Source organism: Manacus candei, unplaced genomic scaffold, assembly GCF_025592945.1.
Source record: "Manacus candei isolate 608988 ecotype Guabito, Panama unplaced genomic scaffold, ASM2559294v1 h1tg000057l, whole genome shotgun sequence".
NCBI classification, from domain to species: domain Eukaryota; kingdom Metazoa; phylum Chordata; class Aves; order Passeriformes; family Pipridae; genus Manacus; species Manacus candei.
In genome coordinates this window covers 3959826-3981797 of record NW_026138105.1, presented here as the reverse complement: position 1 = coordinate 3981797, position 21972 = coordinate 3959826, and the positions used below count along the sequence as shown (strand labels likewise).

The following is a 21972-nucleotide window of genomic DNA, read 5'->3' as shown; positions in this document are numbered from 1 at the left end:
TCTCACTCACAGTACTGACCTCCTTTGAAGAGCACTCAGAGATCCAGTGATGAAAAGCACAGTAAAAAGTGCTAGATGGCATCATTAGTATTCAGGAGGACACAGTTCTGTGGTTTGGTTGAATTTAAAGGGATCTCCTGGTACTTTGGAAAGCCAAAATGTTTTCCAGAGGGAAGAGCTGACCAGGGTAGGGGCTGGCTTTGCTTTTTGACCAGTCTCTCAGCAGACTGGTTTAGTATCATTAAACCAGCTTAATGCCTGCTCATTTTTTTGGTTTTACCATTTCCACAAGGAACTATTTTAATCTATTTCCAGCTACAAAAACAAGGCAGTATTTAAAATACCATCCCAACAAAGAATATCTACACGACTGTCTGTGCCCCCACAGAACCATGGAATGTGCTGAGCTGGAAGGGACCCACAGGGATCCCTGAGTCCAACCCTCAGCCCTGCACAGCACCATCCCCAAGAGTCACAGCATCATCCAAACCCTCCTGGAGCTCTTGGTGCTGTGCTGTGCCCACTGCCCTGGGGAGCCTGGTCAGTGCCAACCACCTTCTGGGGGAAGAACCTCTTTGTAATATCCAACCTGACCCTGCCCTGACACAGCTCCAGCCATTCCCTGGGTGCTGTCCCTGGTCACAGAGAGCAGAGCTCAGTCCCTGCCCCTCCTCTGCCCCTGCCCAGGGAGGTGGAACGGCAGTGAGGTCTCCCCTCAGTCTCCTCAGCTGAACACACCAAGTGCCCTCAGTGTCCTCACACAGCTTCCCTCAAGGCCCTTCTCCATCTTCACTGCCCTCCTTTGGGTACTAAGAGCTTGATATCTACCTTCTTCTTCTCCTGCAGAGACCAAACTGCCCCAATATTGAAGTGAGGCCACCTCAGGGCAGAGCAGAGCGGGACAATCCCCTCTCTGATGCCCCCAGGACAGGACTGTCCCCCCTGGTTGCCAGGGTACTGCTGGCTGGTGGCCAACTGGCCATGGACCAGGACCCTCAGGGCCCTTTCCTAGCAGTGTTTTCCACCATCTCATTCCCAGTCTGTCTGTACATCTGGGGTTGCCCCATCCCAGGAGCAGAACCCAGCACTCCCCCTGGTTGAGTTTCCCATGGCTGGGGATTGCCCAGTGCTCTCACTTGCTGAGGTCTCTCTGCAGGTCCTCCCTGTCCTCCAGGGAGCCAACAGCTCCTCCCAGTTTTCCTCAGAACCCTGTTGGCACTCCTGCCACCCCTCTCAGTGCCAGGGAGCTTCCCTGCCTATGGCTGCCCACCAAGGCTTGGTCCATGAACCCCTCTTTGATACCACCTCAAACCCTGCTGCTCTCAGCTGCTGGGGAGAAATTAAATGCCACGGAAAGTCCACTATCACATGTTCCAGCCCTCTGGCTTTAAAGATTTCCCTGCCTGTAAGAGCAGAATGTGCTGTTCATCAGTTTATTCACCTGGCTTTGCCTCTGGATGAATTTTAAAGTAAACAACTTTTATTCTCAGCAAACAGGTTTTCCAAGAGTAACCAACACAAACAATGTGCATTACGGGTCTGTCCAGCAACACTCTCAATAATAGCTCTGAACGTCTCCACAAGCTTCAGGGAGTCTAATTGACCACTATAATTTACTTCGAGGTTGGCAGCATTTGGACAGCTCCTGAAAACATGTTTTTTTGTTACCAGACCCTTCTGTACCCATTGCCATGGCCAATCTTTTCACACCTACTGATTTTGCCTTTTGTTCTCTGAGAACAGTCCTGAGACATCAATCAGTAACAGGAGGAACCGACTCATTTCCCCTCGTGCTCCTCTAAGTATCTTTAGATAACATCTCCTTATCAGCACATTCCAATTTGATGGCTGTTTTACCTTTGCATCTTCCTTCAGTAGAGCTTTCTGACTTTTTTATTTGATGTCTAACCTTTATTAAAATTGCAGCTGCTCTAACATCTTTAGATATTTATTAGTGACGTCAGATATCACGGACAGGGGGGGAACAGAAAACCATCTATTTATTTAGTTTTGGAGAAATAATTCTGAAAGCCTTGTTAAAAAAAAATTACATTTTAGTGTTTTGGGGTTAGCTTTATGTTGGATTTTTTTTTTCTTGTGTGTGTCTGGGTTGGTTTTTTGAGGTTGGCTTGTTGTTTGGGGTTTTTTTTTTCATCATGCCATTCCAGCCTGGTTTTTGTCTATTGTTGTTTAGATTGCAACCTCTATGAGTCTGTTGATCTCTCCATAGTTCCAGTGCACTTCAGATGACAATACACCTTCACATGGAGGAAAGGAAGGGTTTATCTTAACATTTAGAGTGACCAAATATTGAACTCATCCAGACCAAGCCATATAGAGCTTCCCATTTATTCCAGATTCCTAAGTGCATCAAAACTGTCTAATGTTCCTATTCCTTCAGATCACTTTGGAATCAGTTAATTCCCAGACCTGTAGTTTGGTCTTTAGCAGGGACAAGGAACAGGACACAACAGGGTGGAAGTTGAGAGATAAAACAGAGATAAAACAGAGATAAAACTGCCATCATTAAAAACACAACATCCAGAATCACAAAATAAATCCTCACAGACAAGACTAAAACCTGCAACTTTCCTAATGAACTCCTTTGGGAATGCCACAGCCAAATCAAGTGGTACCAGGTGTCACACACTTTGAAGCCTCCTGTTCTGGATAAGTTCCAGTAGTAAAATAATTTAAAAACCACAGAACTTAAACAACCTTTCAGTGCTGGAGAAAGCCCAGCTCGGCCGGGGTCTCTCGTGTGCTTGTTTTTTCCTGCCAAGCAGCACCCAGGGCTGGAGACTGGGCTGTCTGTCAGTGCTTCCAGGGAGCTATTGTCACATCAGCTCAGCACTGTGTCCTTGCCAGGCAGCCAGCAATTACAAGTCTCTTATCCCAATAATTACAGGCATAAGAATACCTCTGGAGCAACGTTATATCCCAGTTCTGCCATGTAGCTCGTGCTCTCGCTGTGGAATGCACCAACCGGAACAAATATTTCTTTTTTAGGAGTGAAATCAAAGCCTTAACTGGCTGGTGAGGTCTGTTTGTCACTGGAGGCCTCAAAAAGGCTTGGGCTGCTATTTTAGGTGGCAACCAACGGAGACAAACTAAGCTTTTGAGAAAACTTTAGTGTGTTTTCTTAAACCAAGTTCTTTCTCAATGTGAACAAAGCATTCCAGAGCACTTTTGTTAAAGCTGGAGAATTCATTCCCATGTATGACATAATGGTAACTTCCAATGAGTAACAAAACCTGGAAATTATCATCAGCTCTTCAAAGACTATTTCAAATATCACATGGAAGACCATGATATTCTTAATATATATTAGCAAATTAGGAATTCTGATAACTCTCTGCTGGAAATGTTTTTCTTGCATATGAAAATTCCCCTGTCTGAAATCCCAGCCCACTGAAGCACAAGCTACAACAACTTATTCTCTAGACATTTTCTTGTCTTTCTCAGAATTAGAATTTAAAGCAATCAGTTAAGAGCTAAATGGCAACTGGAAGGTCCAATACTTCCAGACATTTCCAAGCTTCACTTTTCTCCTGGCTTCTCCAACATGCACCTCCCCACATAAAACAGTGATCCTGAAACACTTAAAAAGTTGAATGAACCTTGGAGTGTTAAATCCAAGACATTTCCTCTCTGTTAAATGTGAAATAAAAGAGGAATAAGGAATGGAAAACAATTCAGCCAGGATATCAAATATTGTAAAAAGCCATCTCAGTTGTCAGATTACTTTGAACACAAAAGCCATCTTTTCATCACTGAATAAAATCCTGCTGCCCTGTTGAGGGTACCCAGACCCAGCACACACCCATAAAGGAATAACAGCTGATTCTCTCCAGGAACTGCATCTCCCTGCTGCTGCTGGGACATCTCACTTACCAGTTGGGACAGCAGGATCCATTGTTGGTTTTTCCCAGGTATTGATCTGCTCCCAGGTAAATCCATTGGTTCCCAAGGCGACGCTATAGCCACAGTTACTGTAATGCTCGTCAAACGAACAACCACCTAAAACCAAGAAAAACATCACTGAGTTAATTACTTCTGTCTCTTTATGGTAGGTCATCTACTTATTTTGTACCCTAGCTTAAACAGGAAATAGAAATAAATATAACCAATTTCCTGAACATCATTTTTCAGGCAGTAGCAAAGGTGATGTCCGGAAAACATTTTTTTTAAATCTTTCCACATTTCATATCCATTGGAAGCCCTTGTTTTTGTCCCTCCACAATACTATTTCTTAGATCAGTCCCCTTTATTTCAACCTGTTATTTTCAAGGACACCTGTACATGGTACCTCTAGGCAGCAATATTTACATAAACCTCCAAGATATTTTAAAAAAAGGGAAGAAAAAGGAGGAATGCAAACAGCAAACAAGCACAGCATCACTATTGCTATGGTGAACCCTCACTTCTTTTTGCCTTTAAGCCTTGATCATCTTAATCTGGCTCTAACCATCTCTTACACACAACATAAAGCCACAAACCACACAGTTTTCCTCAAGGTCTTCCCAGTCAATATTTCTGAGTACATAATTTCTCAACAACAAGAGAATAAGAAGCAGCAGATAGCAACTGGCATTCACACCTTCCAGAGTGCTGACTAAGAGATCTTTACTGCAATTCCTGAAACACTTGGAAGAAGTTAACTCTCTTAAATAACTTGGCAGCTGCCTGGACACTTGTGAATCAAGGGAAATCCAGGGACAGTGGAATGGAAGTTTGTATTCCAATGCAGATCTTTGAAACTTGTGTCAAATCAAGCTGCTTTATTGCCTAAGATATTCCTACACTGGTGTCCCTTACATTGCCTGATGCTCATTCCTCTTCTCATCCATCCAACCCAGTCTGCCAAACATATTTCACTGCTGGATCCATAAATGCAGGCTGGGTCCATGAGTTTAGAGGCCTGAATCATGGCAGGAGTATCTCTGCAGTGCTTCAGTTTTCTCTCAGGGGAGCAAGAATCATTTTTTTCTGCAGACACGAGTCCTCCAAAGTCAACTGGACACATCCAGCATTCCAGAGCTGGGAGGACTGAGCAGTGCTCAAGGCAACACTCACTTGCTCTGCCAGCCAAGCTGCCAATTGCTCCTGACACCAACCAGAGTTCCATGGACAGATATTCCTGACTCCTCACTCCTTCCCACAGGCTGCACTGCCTGCACACACAACAAACAGCTCCTACACCCCTGACCTGTGAGTCCTTCACAATAAGGATTATCCAACACTGGGGACATCAAAGCCTTCCTTAGTTTGCACCCATGTGCTCTAGTTCCCAAGAAACCCCAAACTTGTCTCATCTCCTGTGGAACTCTCGTAAATTACAAACGCAAATATCAATATTTATTAATTCCTTAGCCTGTTAAAGGATTTTATGTGCACTCCAAATGCAACTGGTTTTCTAAGTGCTTCTACAAAACCAAGCATTTCTATGTAAGTATATACTAGAAGGATTTGTTGCCTAGAGTACCTGACACCCCAAAATACTCTGTTGCTGAAGTTTAAAGAGGTCAAGCTCATCCTAAAAAAATAACAATTTTATATGTTGTATATTTTCATTATAAATAGAACTGATTATAGTTGATTTTATCACCCTTGCAAACTTGCCTGTTTCACTAGAGTTTCACCAAATATTTCTGAGTTTTCATCATTTTACAATATTTTAATAGTTCTTGCCCTAAATTTACTGCACTTGTGAAGCTCCCCCAGCTGTCAAAACAAGCAGGATTACGCTTCAGCTTCCCATAACATTTTTTAAAAAAATTAATTTTGGTGAAAAGGTTCAAAGTAAAAATACCGAACACACTCATTAAAAAAAAAATCTAAGAGAGAACACAGGAATTCTGGTTTGTGTGGGAGTGAGCACTGCATCTGAAAGTCACCTTTATTAGAGCAAGTGGGTACAGGAGACAATATCAAATACTCTGCTCTCAGCCTCCACATGAGGCATCCTAATCGTGAGAGACTCACTTTGACGGCACAACTTCAGACACAAGCCATCCCCACACCCCCTCGCAGGATCAGGGATGTCTGGGAGCTGTTACTTTGAAGGAATTGTAAACAAATTCTCTGATGGAGCCCAACATTTGCACACGTGGTCTCCTGCACACAGAGAAAATTGCACAGGAGCTGCTACAAAGTCCCTGAAGCAAAACAAGCAAGAGCAGCAAAATCTGGGGTAGCAATCCTCATTTCACAGGGAGTGTAATTGTCATTGTCTTGCCATAATCAGCTAAATAGGTTATTTTATCCATGCTGAGGAAGGTGAAGTCGGAGGAGCTGAAAAAGGGATACAGGGAGAACTTCTGGAAATTAATTGGGAGTTTCCACTGATAAGAGACAACACCTGAGGAAGCTTTAAAGTGCCTTGTGTAAAAGTCAAAGCTAACCTTGTACTACAGGTGAATAAAAGGGAAGGATAAACCATGGAGAGCCTTAAAAGTAGCAGCAAGACATCTACATTTTAAAGAAAAGAAAGGTTAGTGGAGAAGCCTCCAAACACAGAGTGACACAGCAATAAGGCAGGAGAATTCGTTTACTAGAAGCAGCAGAATTGGAATTTGGAGGTGAATTTGCAGGCAGTGAGGACAAGGAGGACAAGCTGGAGTCAATTGTAGGGGCTCAGACAAGCAGGCTGGCTGTGTGGGTCCTGGGGACCAAGAGGGGGGCACTTTCCATCTGCTTCTTGCTCTGGTGTGTCAACTGGGAGCAGGATTAAAAGGGAAGCAAAGACTCAGCTGGGACCCAGGGCCATGGTGACTTGTGAGCTGAAAAGTCAACAACCCCTCTCTTCCCACTATTAAAGTGTGTGTTGTGTTGTGGAACAGGAAAGAAACTTCAGAAAGTGGAAGGAAAATATCACAGCATACAGAATATCACAGGTTTTGGGGTCACTCTCACAGGAATGAGATCACAGAAGGGTTTGGGGTGGAAGGGACTTCAAGATCATCTCATTCCACCCCCTGCCATGGGCAGGGACACCTCCCACTAGCCCAGGTTGCTCCAAGCCCTGTCCAACCTGGCCTTGGACACTTCCAGGGATGGGGCAGCCACAGCTTCTCTGGGCAACCTGTGCCAGGGCCTCCCCACCCTCACTGTAAAAATTTCTTCCCTATATCCAATCCCTGGTAAAGCCACTTGGTCACAGTGACCTGTGTTCATATTCTGCCTAATCACAGGTGGCCTTAGCCCTGTCTTCTCTGCAGAACTTGGGAGATGTGACATAACATCCTCACTTAAAGGCAGCCAGGTTCAAAAAACTAGGAGATTTTAAGATTTCACTTAAGTAGGAACAGTAAGGAGCAGATGTGTTCCTTTCACTGATGTCAGCATGAGCTTAATATTCAGCATTTCCTAAGACACCTTATCTCTGTTAATACTTAACTATAAGCTGCACCTAAATATGCTGGAACATAAAGATGGGGAAAAAAGGTCAGATCCATCCTAACAGAAAATCATCCATTGCTGAAATCTATCTGGAGGCAGAACAGGGCTATTCATTAAGATTAAAAAAAAAATAACCCCCAAATTGAAGGGAAAAGATACCACTCCATGAATTTAGATGGCAGGTTTGCATGTTTTCATCTCAGCCACATATCACAGAGTTGCTTGAGGAAAATGGAAACATTTACACAGCCATCAAAATGGGATTCTGGGTCTTCATAAATTGTTAACAAGAATAAGGGTTTTTTGGAAAACAAATTGGGATCTTGGAGCCTTTCCCCCGCTTGGCTGGAAATTAAACAGTGACAAAAGTGGGGCAAAAAGGAAATGGAGATGCCTTTGATGGCATTAGATAACATGGGTGGTGCTGACCCCTTTGCACAAAATGAAAAGCTTCAAAGGGTCATATTGAAGGAAATAATGGCTCGTGTAGGAAGGATAAAACATCCCCTGCTTTACACTGCAGGCTGGTAACAATGCCACTGCTCATCTGAGTGATGCTAATTAATCTTGAGCAGACCTATCATCAGTTCCTGAGACTTGCCCCTGGATTAAATGTAAACCAGCCTTGCATAAATTGAATGGCTCCTTTGAATATCTAATTGAATTTGCAGAAGTGTGTGCCAGGGGGGTGTTTAAATAAGTGCACAAATACGATAAAAAGAACTTCACGCCGTAATATCTAATTCAGTAAGCAAAAATAATGGCAGGGCACATTCCAATTAGTGTCTGATTTATTTATTTTAACAAATCCAATTAGTTGAATGTTTTATAAAGTCATCCAATGTCAAACTCTCACGGACTCACCAGATAAAAACCAAAATACTTCTATAAAAAGATAAAGAAACGCTGTTGTGAGAAGCCTCATCATTATCCTGTGGCTCTAAACACACACTGGAAACAGAATCAGATATAATTTGATCAAGCATTTACAGCAATCCCAAGGTGAGGAGGGGATGGCCACAAGGAGAACATCAATCTCATTATCCCACTCCAGGCTTTTTTTTTGGGACAGAAGCAGTTGGCTTTCTCCCTTATTTATTTAAAAAAAAAAAAAAAAAGAGACAAAACCCAACAACAACTAAAAGGGCAGAAATTAAAAAAGTACACAGTACTTTTCTGTGAACATCCCTTGTGAAACTTTCATGAGAGCTGAGAGTTAGTCCATCAATTTAGAGCTAAGCCCCACAAAATATGAAGCAAGTGAAGGAAGAAACAAATGCTGTTAGGATGAGGTAGTACTTATGAACTACAAAATTCCACAAATTAACCCCCCACTGCTGCTGATCTCTCATTCTCATTCCTTCCCCAGACATTCTTGTTTACAAGGGCTGTGAGAGATGCATTTGGCTCATTAAGGCAACTCCTAGTGTGGGATTTATTGCAGAAAAATCCATTTGCAAGTTATTTTCCAGACTATAGAATTCATACTGCAAATTCCTGAAAACTCTTATTGTATCAGAGAATTGTGGAGTATCCTGAGTTAAAGGGACCCACCAGGACCATCCAGTGCAGCTCCTGGCCCTGCCCAGACACCCCAACAAACCCCACCCTGTCCCTGAGAGTGTTGTCCAAACACTCACCTGGGAAGAGTAATTAGTGCTTTACATACCTTGCAGTCCCTCCAGAAAGTTTAAGACAGAAGACATCAGACATACAGACAACCCAAAATGTTAAGCTGAACAAGAAAGTTGAATCAGTGTAATCCTTTAAAATACTGAATGCAGCTTAGAAAAGCTCTTCATGGTCCCAAAGTGGGCTCAACATTGGAACTTTCTGTACCATAGTGACTTCAAGTGCTATCAACCTGTTAAGGAAGACACTCATACTGTCAGTATATATATATATTTAAGCCTTTTTCAAATTCTGTGCCCTGTCACACTGCTTTCTTTGCAGTTTCAGTGTCCCACATCTGTTCCCACGTACTTTGAAGCAGCTCATGAGCACAATTTCCATGCACACATGGTCCAAATGCAGTGGTACAACCAATGATCCTTGCACAGGAACCTTGGTGCTGCCCCTGAGTGAGGGATCACGTGTGGTCCCCACCATGAACATCACCAATAATTTGATGTTGTGGAAGGGACAGATCAAGTGGGTGCAGCTTATTCTGGTGAAACACCTGCAGTGTCCTCCCAGGAATAACAAGTTTTTCTTCCAGCACTTCTCTGCAGAAAATACTGGTCCCAAATGTGCACCAGGGCCTGAGAGAGTTTGTCAGTTCTCCTCCTAATCCCAGGGAAGCACTCAGCTGCAAAGCAAGCATTGTGCCTGGGATCCCTGTATATGTGGAACAAGTATTTAAGCTCTTCTTCCAGAACTTGTCAGTTTAAACTGAGTTTTCTTTCTTAAATTCATTATTATGGGGTTCTCTTTGCAAAATCTTGCCTACATGTCTCATAATTTGAGCCCTAGACCAGCTCACACGTTCGTTGCTAATTCTGTACCTCATAATCCACCAGGGATCAGTGAAAAGGCTTTGAAGTATCCCAGGAGTAAAACTAACACTAAATGTCATTTGTTTCAGTTTAGATGCCCAAATCTAGGGTGACTCACCTCACTTCCCTTCCCAGAATGGACATCCTTTATTTAATACCAGAAACATCTTTTTGCCACTGACAGCTGAGCTGTCATTGTTTCAATAGCTCAATATTAACATTTTATTGCTTTATTTAAGCATAAGTATTTCCATACCTATAATCTCACTGACTTATTTTTTCAAGCTATGGTACAGAGTCAGTTAATACACTGCACCTTTTCAAAGAACCCCAACTTTGCAGGTTCAGTTCAGTTCCATTCTGCTACAATACACCCAGATTAATGTTGAGTTTTCACATTTGCCTATCCCAATATAACAAAGCTTGTAAAATTAAAACAAGTTACCCAAATCATAAAATATTCTTAAACAGACACTCTCCATCATCTTTTCTCACGATTCTAGCAAATAATCTTTTCAATTTATGACTTCAGTGACTTTCCACCCTTGAAGCAGGTCCTGCTTTATTCACAGTATGATGGAATGAAAGTTTTTTTAAAAAAATCACAAATTTGCAGCCCTTACTTGCTGTTATGTTTGTAGTCTAAATATAAAATAAGCCTTACTTAGCTTCAGTTTGTTTCGTAAGTTATAGGAAATTATCCTGACCTGTATTCCAAATATCCACCTTAAATGATTATCCATGTTCAGAGAAGATGTGATTAATTATATCTGTCAGTAAAAACCCCTTGTGGGTACTCATTTTTTCCTGTAAAAAAGGTATCATTGCTTTTCTTTCCTTCCAGCAAAGAAAATTCTTGGGTTTAATTATAAAGAGTATCTTAACAGGACTGTCTAACATTGTATTTACGGTGCATTTTCCCCAAATTCCACATCAGCTGGTGCACTGGAGTCCCCATCAGTCACAGCTCTCTATTGACTTACTCCATTTCAGCATTTTAATGTCACACAGATACCTACTGAAGCTGCACAGTCATTTAAATTACATCCTTATTTTACTTTTACCATCCACCAAGGCAGAAAAAAACCTGTCTGGATGTAGCTGTTTCTCACTTATTTTATATTCCATTAGCAAGCCTCTCTTTCTCAATAAGCTTTTATACAAACTCCAAATTAATGTGTTTGAACTTTAAGCAAGAAGCAGCTGCTGACTGACTCATGTTAGCTTTGCTGATGAATAAAATATTGTCTCAACAGACAGCACATTTCAGGAATTCCAATACCATCCACAAGTCTTGTAATCTTTCTCTTTTCCCTGTGCTGCTGCTCAGGCTCCTGTTCTGGAGGAAGATCTCCTGTGCAGCTGTTTCCTTGGAAGTTCATGGTCAGAGAACACAAAGACCAGCTTAAATAAGGGCAGCATGAAGTCTGGTTTCTTGCCACACCACTGAACACGGGACAAAATTAAACACAGACATCATTTCTAGAGAAGAACTCAAGGGAATAGTGGGCTGGCATTTTCATGACCATTCCATTAACTGAACAGTTGTCCCTAATGATGCCAGTGGAAGTAAATTAAATCAGTGCTGAACTTCAGGAAGTCCCTTTCTCTTTGGAAGTCCCTGTTGAGTCTGGAAATGCCTGTTTGCACTTGGCATTCCCTGAGGTTCCACCACCACATCAGCAAAGCCACCCCCCAAAAACCCTGGAGTGATTTAATGACTCCATCTTACCTTGGCCCACAGAAACCACCCACACTGTGCACAAGCATCAAAAAGGTACATGTGTATCCACACACACATCCCACCATACTCCAAGCAGTTCTAAAAAGAAAACCAATGGTTTAAATGTTTTCTTGGAGAAGACTCAAATAAGAAGGGTTGATTCTTGCTGAACAATACTGATATTTATTTAACTGATGCTGAGCACGTGCAATTAAAGTCCCAGCACTGTGCAGGACTCCAAAAACTCCTTGCTATCTGAGCTGTCACAATTTATATGTACCAGCTCAACCACACACTGGTTAAATATCAGACTTCTCTACAAGGATAGCTATCATCTGTCACTGAGCACCAACAAATAGGATGTAATTGGCTGATACAATGGTAATAACTTGCAATGAGTGTTGCAATTGGTATATCCTGCTAAATTTAATAAAGCGGCTATTGGAAGCTACTCCCAAAGAGTGGCTGTATAAATAACTTTTATTGAGGTCTAACAATTCTTACAGCTCCAAGTTCACACATTTCTCAGGTCGAGGTTATCTCTTACAAATACCCTTTTACTTGTCACTGACAGTTACTGTTCCAAATTACACGTAAAGTGCAATGTCAAGGATATTTGGAGACACGTATTTTAAATCGTTTTCAGTTAAACCATGATCTTCATTCAATGTGTCAGGAGCAAGTCAGCCCCAGAAATGACAGTGGCTCACCAGCTGCTCTACTCCCAGGGGCCCTGCAGTCAGACTGGGAACAGGAGGGAAAATACTGGACTAGGCAAAAGCTCCTGTAAAGGCTGATCAGTGGAGTGATGGTTGAGGCACTGACAGTCACTCACAGATCCGAATTTTAATAATGTTACCTGATTTTTAATTTGTTTTTCAGTTCATTTATTCCATCTCTGCATTTTCAATACGCATTTTCTCCTCTGACCTGCACTCAATATCCAGGGTGCTGTCCAGCACCTCAGTGCAGAGGGGAGAACACCAAGTCCTGGAATTCCCCCTGTCCTCTGCAGCACATTGTAAACATGGCAACAAGGGCAAGATCTGCTTGCTTTTAGCCTCCAGACTCCTCTGTGTAAATTCTCTGCCTAAAGAGCAAAAGACAGCATTAAATACGTGCCAGGAATAAACAGATCTCAGCCTAACGTGAGTTCCTGAAAATATATGGAGCCTCTTTCCTGTTTAACCACATTTCCTACCACGGTACATAAGCATATGTGCAAAGTGCCTCTCTAATTACAGCCATGAATCTTCCACTTACATCTCTGACCCAGAACATGCATTTAGCAGAGCTGCAGCATTCTAAGATCAGGATTAACGAGAGACAGCACAGGAAGGGAGGGAAAATTGAGAGTAACTTGAACACAAACGGAGTTATCACCACAGACAGCTCAGGTTTGGTTAAGAAGAGGCCACCACAGTACAGGGTGTTATCCTGACACATCCCTGGCCACCTGCAGGCGGTGACAAGTCACAGGGAAGCTCCAAAAATGCCCATCAGCCACGTGTCAGTGAGGCAGCCCCACAGGCACTCCGAGGAGCGTCCCCATCCACTGCTGGGGGAATGATTTGCTACAAACAGTCTGTGAACAGCTCAGTATCTGCCGAGGTTCTTGATTTTAGAGGAATTCCAAACTCTAAAATGGACTAATTTTCAACGTGTTGTGTTCACTCTGCACTTCAGTTTGAAACAGTTGTACAAGACTTCCCATACAAAACTTGCTGGGTAACAAACACAAGGAAAACTGTTCCTATTCCATCATCCATAGCCTTTTTCCTGTCCCTGGAATAGACAACCTCCAGTTTAAGTCTGACACTCAGAACATCATATATCCAACAGATAATATTTTTCAAGAAAGCTTTTCTGAACTCCCCAGTTCTTATCCTTTTCAAGCAGCATCAAGCCTGAACTCTGCCAGGAAGCATTAAATACTGAAAGCACTTCTTCCTAAGACTTGAAAGGCACAAGGCAAAGGAATGTAAAGGCAATCACTTTTCAGAATACTCAATAACCAGACTGTATTAAGAAGCCCCTTTCTGTCATACAAACCATGGTTTCAGTCACAATTTAATCCTGGGTTAGTTGAGACGTTTGAACCAGATACTCTGGGCTTTTTATTCCAAGCTCAGCTGCACTTGGTGCAGCAGTTCAAAAGGACATGCAGTGGAAATGGGCCAGCGAAGGGAAGGTTCTAAAAAATCTAAATCTGTAACACACTTCAGTGCAGTTTAACTGACAGTACATCGATATTGCCTTTCAGTAATCTTGGAGGATTGTGTTAACACCTTCTACACATGTAAAACCCAACACTTTGACAGCAATGTAGACAAACTTTTATTGCTGTTCTTACGCTGAAATAGTCTGAGCTTATAAGTGCAATTCAGATGCAAAAAACCCACATTTACTGGATGTTTACTTCTGGAAATAAGGTCTTACCAGCAGTTTAAGGAGATAATTGTCTTTGCTTAAAAGATTTCTCTTTACACTATAAACTGAAAGACAATATCTCCATAAATCAGACAAATACTCTGCAGGATATTGCTTTATCCATATACTCTTCATGCCTTACAAAGTACCCCTTCCCTTGATTTTGGCAGATGAAACAGTATTTGTGAGTATAGCTGCATACACTACTTAAGAGCACAGGAAACTCCACTAAAATGTAATGCATTTCCAGAGCCCCAGGTGAAAGTGCAGATAGTTGGAAGCAAAGATTTTTAAAAAGTGTCCCCCTCAAGATTTCAGCTCTGTAGCTTAACTAAGTATAAAGCTTCAAATCAATTCATTGTCCGTTTTTATACCAGCCATTCTCACTTTAAGATGCCTGTGTGAGAATCTGATTCATTAAATATACGATGCTTCAAAAGATTATGATCGTGACATTAAGTCATTCAGAAATTAGATTCAGTTTCTGATCAACTGAATTGGTATTAAATATACTTATCCAATTAGAACCATACTGCAATTATACTGATACTTGAGCTAACGACATATTAGTCACTGCAGTGTAAGAGAGATTGAGTGAAAGAACATTTGAAAGCACATTTTTAAACTAAAAGAGGAGAGATTTAGATTAGAATTTAAGAGGAAGTTCTTTACTCAGATGGCCAGAGGCCCTGGCACAGGTTGCCCAGAGAAGCTGTGGCTGCCCCATCCCTGGAAGTGTCCAAGGCCAGGTTGGACAGGGCTTGGAGTAACCTGGGCTGGTGGAAGGTGTCCCTGCCCATGGCAGGGGGATGGAACCAGGTGACTTTAAGGTCCCTTCAATCCCATTTTGGGATTGTATGACTTCATGTTTGCCCCACAGTCCCTGTTTTAATCTTTAACCCTTCAAGGTTAAAGCCCTAGCACATTGCATAAAGTAGGGTAAAAACTTCCCTAATTAGCTAATCAGGCCCTCCCATTTGTTACCCATTTGCAGGCTGTTAGAACAACGATGGCATCAGATCAGTTTTTAGCCCAGAGTCCTCTCCCAGTCCCCTGACCAGCACATGTGACTGGCAAAGGGAAAGACAAGGGAGCATCTCAGCAGCTGACAGAGCCAGCAGGGTGGCTGGGGCAGGGCAGACCCTGCTAGATGTGACTGCAGACAAGACACATTTCTCACCAGGCTATCAATATCTGCTTTGGTTTGTTGTTTGTTTGGTTGGTTTTTTTTATTTCTAAGGCACTGTCTCACAGGGAGGAAATAATTGTGATACTTGACTGTATTGTAGCATTTCTAGCAGTTTAAGACTATTTTAAGATTAGATAATTAATATAAACTTGACGACGAGGTCCCAGCTGGAATGAAGATGTTGTTTATCTGAAAACACTCATCTGTGGAGAAAACTAATAGAATTTCCCAGGACAGAGACTAGAATTAATATGGACTTTAAAAAAAAAGCATTACTTAACCAGTAGTTATAATTTTATTAGCATAAAGACAGAAAAAAATCCAAGTAAATGGCTGTGGTCAGGGGACTTTGAGAGGACTCTGGGGTAAAAAAAGATGGTCTGATGCCATAAATGCTCTAATGGGCTACAAAGTAAGTAGATAACAAATACCACAGTTGCACACATCAGGTTTTGTTTTAATGTCATCTTTCCCCTTCTCCCATAGATTATACAACCACAGACCATCTGCATTCAGTGCAGGACAAGTGTGAACACTGACTGACTGACTGAACACTCTCGACCTGACTTTGTTACCCCACTACCTTTTAAAGCAGCTACACTTGTGCCCCCCTGCTCACACATCCAGCAGGGCTCAGTGCCACCTTCCCTGGGAGATCCCTGCCCAGAGCTGATTGCCACGACACTTCTGCGACAGAGTAATCACCACAAACATGGGCTTTGATTACACTCAGCTCTGAAAACAAGAAAATGAAAACATGAGCTATTAAAAAGTGACCTCCTTACTCAGAGCTGGCAGCAGCCCCTGGGAGCACTGTACTCATGGTGACAGCATGGGCTGGATGCCTCAAGTACAAATTACAGCATTTATTAGCAGATCCTCAGCTAAATGATCTGATTTGTTTTCAACCTACATTAAATCATGAAGGAAATAGGTGTATTTCAGAGAACTGTGACCAAGGACATGGCATCCCTTGGTATGGTGCCATCATACCAGATGTCACCAGATATCATCTCACCAGAGCTTCCTTGGGACAGCTGAAAGACACCACAGCCAGGACAGAACAGAGTAAAACTGAAGCACTGCTTATTGCAGGTTAGGAAAAGAAAATAATTCGACTCTGGAGGAGTTGGGGCACTAGTTCTGTGCACCAGGGGTTTGTGAAACCACAGTTTCACGTTATAAAAAGTTGGACCATCCTAGAGCGAGGATAGTTTGAGGATGGTGCCCATAAACCTGGGTTTTTTTCTGCTGAATGTGAGAGCTGGGGATGAAGAATGAAGTTTCACACACCTACACAATGACAAAAGGCAAAACACTGAGTTGACTCAGACAGGGGAAAGTGCCAAGACAGGAAAACCTTTGTCCCTCCTTCCTGAGTTCCTCTCTGTTATCAGTTCTTCGAACACCAGAAGTACTTTGTGATGGCATTTCTGGGTCTCCAGAGCCAGTGGAGGACTGGCCAATTCCTTCTTTTTCTACCCTAGAATGGCTGGAGCATGCTCTCCTTCATTTATCTCTCTGTATTTTCTTACAGAGCACCTTCTGGCCTCTGTTTGCTGGATTAAGAAAGCTACACACTCCTCACAGGGAATATTCTCAATTCTGCCAATAATCCTTATGGCCCTTCTTTGCCTCTGTGATGTGCTGGATTAATCTTTCCCCTGGAATGCCTGTGCTGTCCACAATAGCCCAGAGGAAAGAACTTTTGATCTGTACAATACACTCCTGTTTCACCACCCTGCCTCCTCTTTTCACAAGCACATCTCAGCCTCATCTCAATCTCCTGGGATTAAATGCTCCAACAGTTTCTTGTCACTTCCAAATGATTTCAAATATTAAACCAAAAAAACTAATTAGCCCTGAGATGCATGACCTTGCATTCTGTAATGCTAAATTACATCCTATTTTTTTATTATTTCATCACATTTCAAAATCCTAATTCCTCCAGTCTGATAATTTTATCCTCCTCCAACTGTGTGTGAGGGACTACCCATATTAGCACATTCCTTGTTTTTATGTTGTGAAACAAACTTAGATTTCAAGAATTATCCTTTAACTTAACAAGCCTCTAGTCTGGCACAGAAGAAAGGCATAAAAAAAAGTTAATAATGCTCATTATAGTATTAGACTCACACATTTAACTCATTTGTCTGTAGTAACGTTGTAAAATTTGAGTCAGATCTACTACACTTGCTTTTCCAAATCAGTCACAGCATCATGGAATAGTTTGGGTTGGAAGGACCTTAAGGATCATCCAGTTCCAACCACCTGCCATGGGCAGGGAACATTCCACTAGACTGTGTCACCCATCCCTTGGCACTGCATTTCAAACACATAAATAAGTTTTCAGTGGCATCCAGGTCAACAGTATATCCATGCACTGATTGCCTTGTAAGGTCCATCTTTTAGGACCTGTATTTCCAAAAAATTAGACTTTAAATTAAACCTGTCTAGCTTTGGCAATCAACATTAAAAGATTCAGTAGTAAATGAAAAAAATTATGCCAAATTGAATCAATCTTCTATCCAGTTCCACACTTTTAATATTATAAAGTGTTGACTGTATGATTTAATATCTTAGATAAAGTCAGTGGACCAACATGCTGGTACTGATTAAACTGGGCAATTATCAAATAGAACCTGATTTTCAGTCCTGTCAAACTGAAAGTGCTTCACAGATAAGGAAGCAATGATGAGAAACAGAAGAACAAGCACACTCCCTTTAAAACCCTTCATTTAACAAGCTTCCATTTGAATTTCTCAAACTTGAAGCTACTGTTTTGACATGAAGCATCAATAATCTGGAGTTAGTAACTCATAAGTACCTTTACTAGTTACTGCAAGCTTAGATTTTGAATCTTGGAATAATTTCATAATATTGCTGGTGCACACTCTGTAGAAAGCTTGCTGGTTCTGCAAGTTGACTTTTTTATATACATATAAAAATAAGTATATTCATATAAACAGCGAGTAAAAGACATCCTCTTTCTTCTAAGTGTAAAATTCAGGGAGTTGATCCACATTACACCTGGTAGCAGCTGTTGCTTTCCCTTCACAGTGTGAAAAAACGTTGTACAAACAGCAGTCAGTGCTGTGTTTTCCATGCAACAGGTAACTCACTGAGGACACCAGGTAAGAGGGTTCAGTTAGGAAGCAAATAATGGAAATTTGTTGAAAACATTAGTTATATCCCTGGTTTTATAGAATAAAGTGGTGCTATAAAATCTTTGGGACATGCTACAACAGAACTGGTAAAGCACAGAAAAATCACCCGAGTCCTTTTTAAGGTTATTTTGCTACATCCCAGTGGACCACACTATCAGAAAATTATTACTAATTGAACAGTGATGTGGCAAGAGGAGCATAAATCCTGCATGGTGATTGTTTCCCTCTGCTGGTGCACAGTGCATTTATATTGGGGGGAATGCAAACTAAAACCTTCTGTAAGACTCCTCAGACAAAAAAAAACCCCACCAACCCCACGTCATCTGGCACTACCATTAGTCATTTATGATCTTCTCAAAAAGAAGAGATTTGCACACAGGAAGATCACAGAATGGTTTGGGTTGAAAGGGACCTTAAGAATCATCTCATTCCACCCCCTGCCATGGGCAGGAACACCTTCCACTAGCCCAGGTTGCTCCAAGCCCCGTCCAACCTGGCCTTGGACACTTGCAGGGATGGGGCAGCCACAGCTTCTTTGGACAGATAACTCTGTGTACCAAGGGATTTAGTTTATTTAATATATTTTATGATTTCTCAGTGAGCTTAGAAAATTTCTAGACTCCTACAAAGATCACAATGCCTTCCTTAACACGTGATTTTTCTAGAACAGCCCCAAAAGCCTTTGCCTGTTTTTAATGAGCTCTGTGGCCTTCGTGTACTCCTAAGTTACTCTGTACAATGCTTAACATGGCATATATTGAAGAGGTTGCCAGAAGATAGATGAGACAGTTTACTGAACAACCCTTTTTTTTTCATCTTTTTTTTTTTTATTATTAAGTTTTTAAATTATGTTCCTTTTCTATGTGACTTTTAAAAAAGCATGATCTGCTTGAAATCCCACGCACCACAGGCATGGAAAGAGACATCATTAAATTATAATATTCTTATTTTAATCTTTAAATTATTAAAATTGCTGCCATTCAGCACCAGCATTTTTAGGCAAGTATAAAGTGTTTCCTAAGAGTCTTAAATCTTTTTGCTAAGATATCAATCACAGATCTTTTCCAAAAATGTCTCCTGGAATGGATATTCATCCTTTTTATTTATGCCAGAGATGAAAACTATATACCCAGCTGAATATGCAACTTCCCATTTACTTGTATTATCATAGCACCCCAGAGACCTAAATGATGGCCAGAATCTGAACAAATGCATTTATTGAGCTAAATCCCTTCATTTCTTTGGAATTTGTATTACACTCTACACTATCAAGTCCACAGTGAGACTCAATAATGGATTCCCTGGATGGATGAGATTGGAAGGTAAGATTAATGCAAGGAGTCCAAACACTGGTGTAAGATTTCTGCTTGTATAACACTAATTTATCTGTTAAAAATTTGCTTTCCTGTGTCTGAGCAGAGGGGGGCACTTACAGAAATCCCTGTGAGAAGGAGACACATTGGAGGGGAAATCTGAGGAATTACAGATCTTGCTTTTGCTATAATTTGTTTTCTAAAACGTGGTTTAGAAGCTGCACTGGCCAATAACGATGCCCAAGTCACCTGAACAATTTTGATTGCCCTTTTAGGGAAATCCTGTCCTGGTGATCCAGGCAGCAGCCAAGGGAAAAGAGACCTCTGGGAACCAGTCAGGCATTATGTGCAAGTGCCAGAGGATCATCTCTGCAGTTACACCCCACTGTGTAATCCCAGTGTGTATCTGGGCTGGGTGGAACACACTCAGAAGGGTGATGTATCCTGTCCTTCTAACAGCAAAGCTGGTACCTTTGAAGAATTCTGACCCACCAAATTTATACCCACTATTCCTTAGACAAGTAAAGCAGCTGCCAATGATTCACCCAGCTTTGATTTGCCTGCCCCCCAGTCTCACTCAGGAAGGTGTCACAGTCTTTTAAATAAAAAGGCCCAAAGTGTTTGCTTTGATTCCTTCTGACTTGATTATTTCAAGGCACAGGGAGGCAGACTGTGGACACTGACAACTCCAGATTAGGAAAAAGGAAAAGTAATTTCAAGTCTGAAGACTGGTCCACCTCCTTTCCCCACAGAGGACTAGGTTTGACTTAATTCAAGTCATAAAGTGTTTTAATTAATCCTCAAAACAGTCATGGTGTTGTTCTCACCCAAGCTACACACTTGCTCTGCCTGAAGGATTCAAAACCTTAGTAAAAACTCAACTGACAAAGTCTGAACCACCATCACAACCCTCACCCTGCCTTCTACAGACAGGAACAGGTTACAGGAGTGATGTTCTACTCTCTGTGCTGCTATTACTGCAAAACTACCAAGGCATGGATCACCAGCTTCCTCTGAGACCTCAAATCTTCAACATAAACAGCAAACACGAATTTTTAAGACAAATACTGCTTTTTGAGGAAAGTGTTAGTGTTGCTTTTTTTCCCCTCTAAGGTATGAAACACTTAATTCAAATAAATCAAATGCTCTGATCCTGTATCCCTCATTTACTTTTATTTCAGACAGGTTTGTTTGCACTAGAAAAGGTAGCACAGTCTGTGAGTGTTCCCCTGTCCACTTGTGGCTTTTTGCAAACTCCAAAGTTCCCTGGTAGCTATCATAGAATCATGGAATGGCTTGGGTTGGAAGAACATCTTGTTCCACCCCCTGCCATGGGCAGGGACACCTTCCACTAGCCCAGGTTGTTCCAAGCCCCGTCCAACCTGGCCTTGGACACTTCCAGGGATGGGGCAGCCACAGCTTCTCTGGACAACCTGTGCCAGGGCCTCCCCACCCTCACAGGGAAGGATTTCTTCCTAATATCCAATCTACACCTACTCTCTTTTCAGTTTGAGGCCATTCATCCTTGTCCTGTCCCTCCATCCCTCGTCCAAAGTCCCTCTCCAGCACTGGAAAGGGCTCTAAGGTCTCCCTGGAGCCTTCTCTTCTCCAGGTTGAACACCCCCAGCTCTTCCAGCCTGTCTGCAGAAGAGAGGTGTTCCAGCCCTGTGATAAACTTTGTGGCCTCCTCTGGGCTCGCTCCAACAGGTCCATGGCCCTCCTGTGCTGGGGACCCCAGAGCTGGAGGCAGCTCCTCAGGGGGGTCTCACCAGAGCAGAGCAGAGGGGCAGGATCCTGTCCCTCTCCCTGTTGCTCCTGCTGCTTTTGTTTTTGGTTCTGCAGCCCAGGATATGGTGCACCACAGAATATTCTGAGCTGGAACAGACCCACTGGGATCATCAAAGCCCAACTCCAAACCTGTTTGGTGCTCCTATTAAAGGAAAACTTTACTGTCCCACCATCCAGGTCTGACCACCCAGGACTGCTGTGGCAGCTGCACCCACCCCACCTGAGCTGGGATTGATGTCCCCTCACAGCAGCAGCTCCAGTGACCCAGCAGGCTCCTGCTCAACTCCCTGCACCCCCATCACACAGTCAGACCAGGTTTCCTCACCAGCTCAACCCCAGGTTTCCCACAGCAAAGTCTCAGACATCTCCATCATGCAAGAACAACATAGTGAGCTAGTACCTCCAAGCAGGGACCTCAGAAATCATAGAATCAGCTGGGTTGGAAGGGACCTCCGAGACCATCAAG

The 21972-nt window shown here is 42.3% G+C and overlaps 1 protein-coding gene across 1 annotated transcript in view; it reads right to left on the bottom strand.

The window, feature by feature from the left end:
• Nucleotides 1-21972, bottom strand: part of PTPRT (protein tyrosine phosphatase receptor type T) — a 457975-nt gene that overhangs the window by 333349 nt on the left and 102654 nt on the right. Inside the window, exon 2 of the mRNA XM_051802833.1 lies at nt 3895-4020. Coding sequence (XP_051658793.1) covers nt 3895-4020 — 126 coding nt within the window. The remainder of the gene's footprint in view (nt 1-3894; nt 4021-21972) is intronic.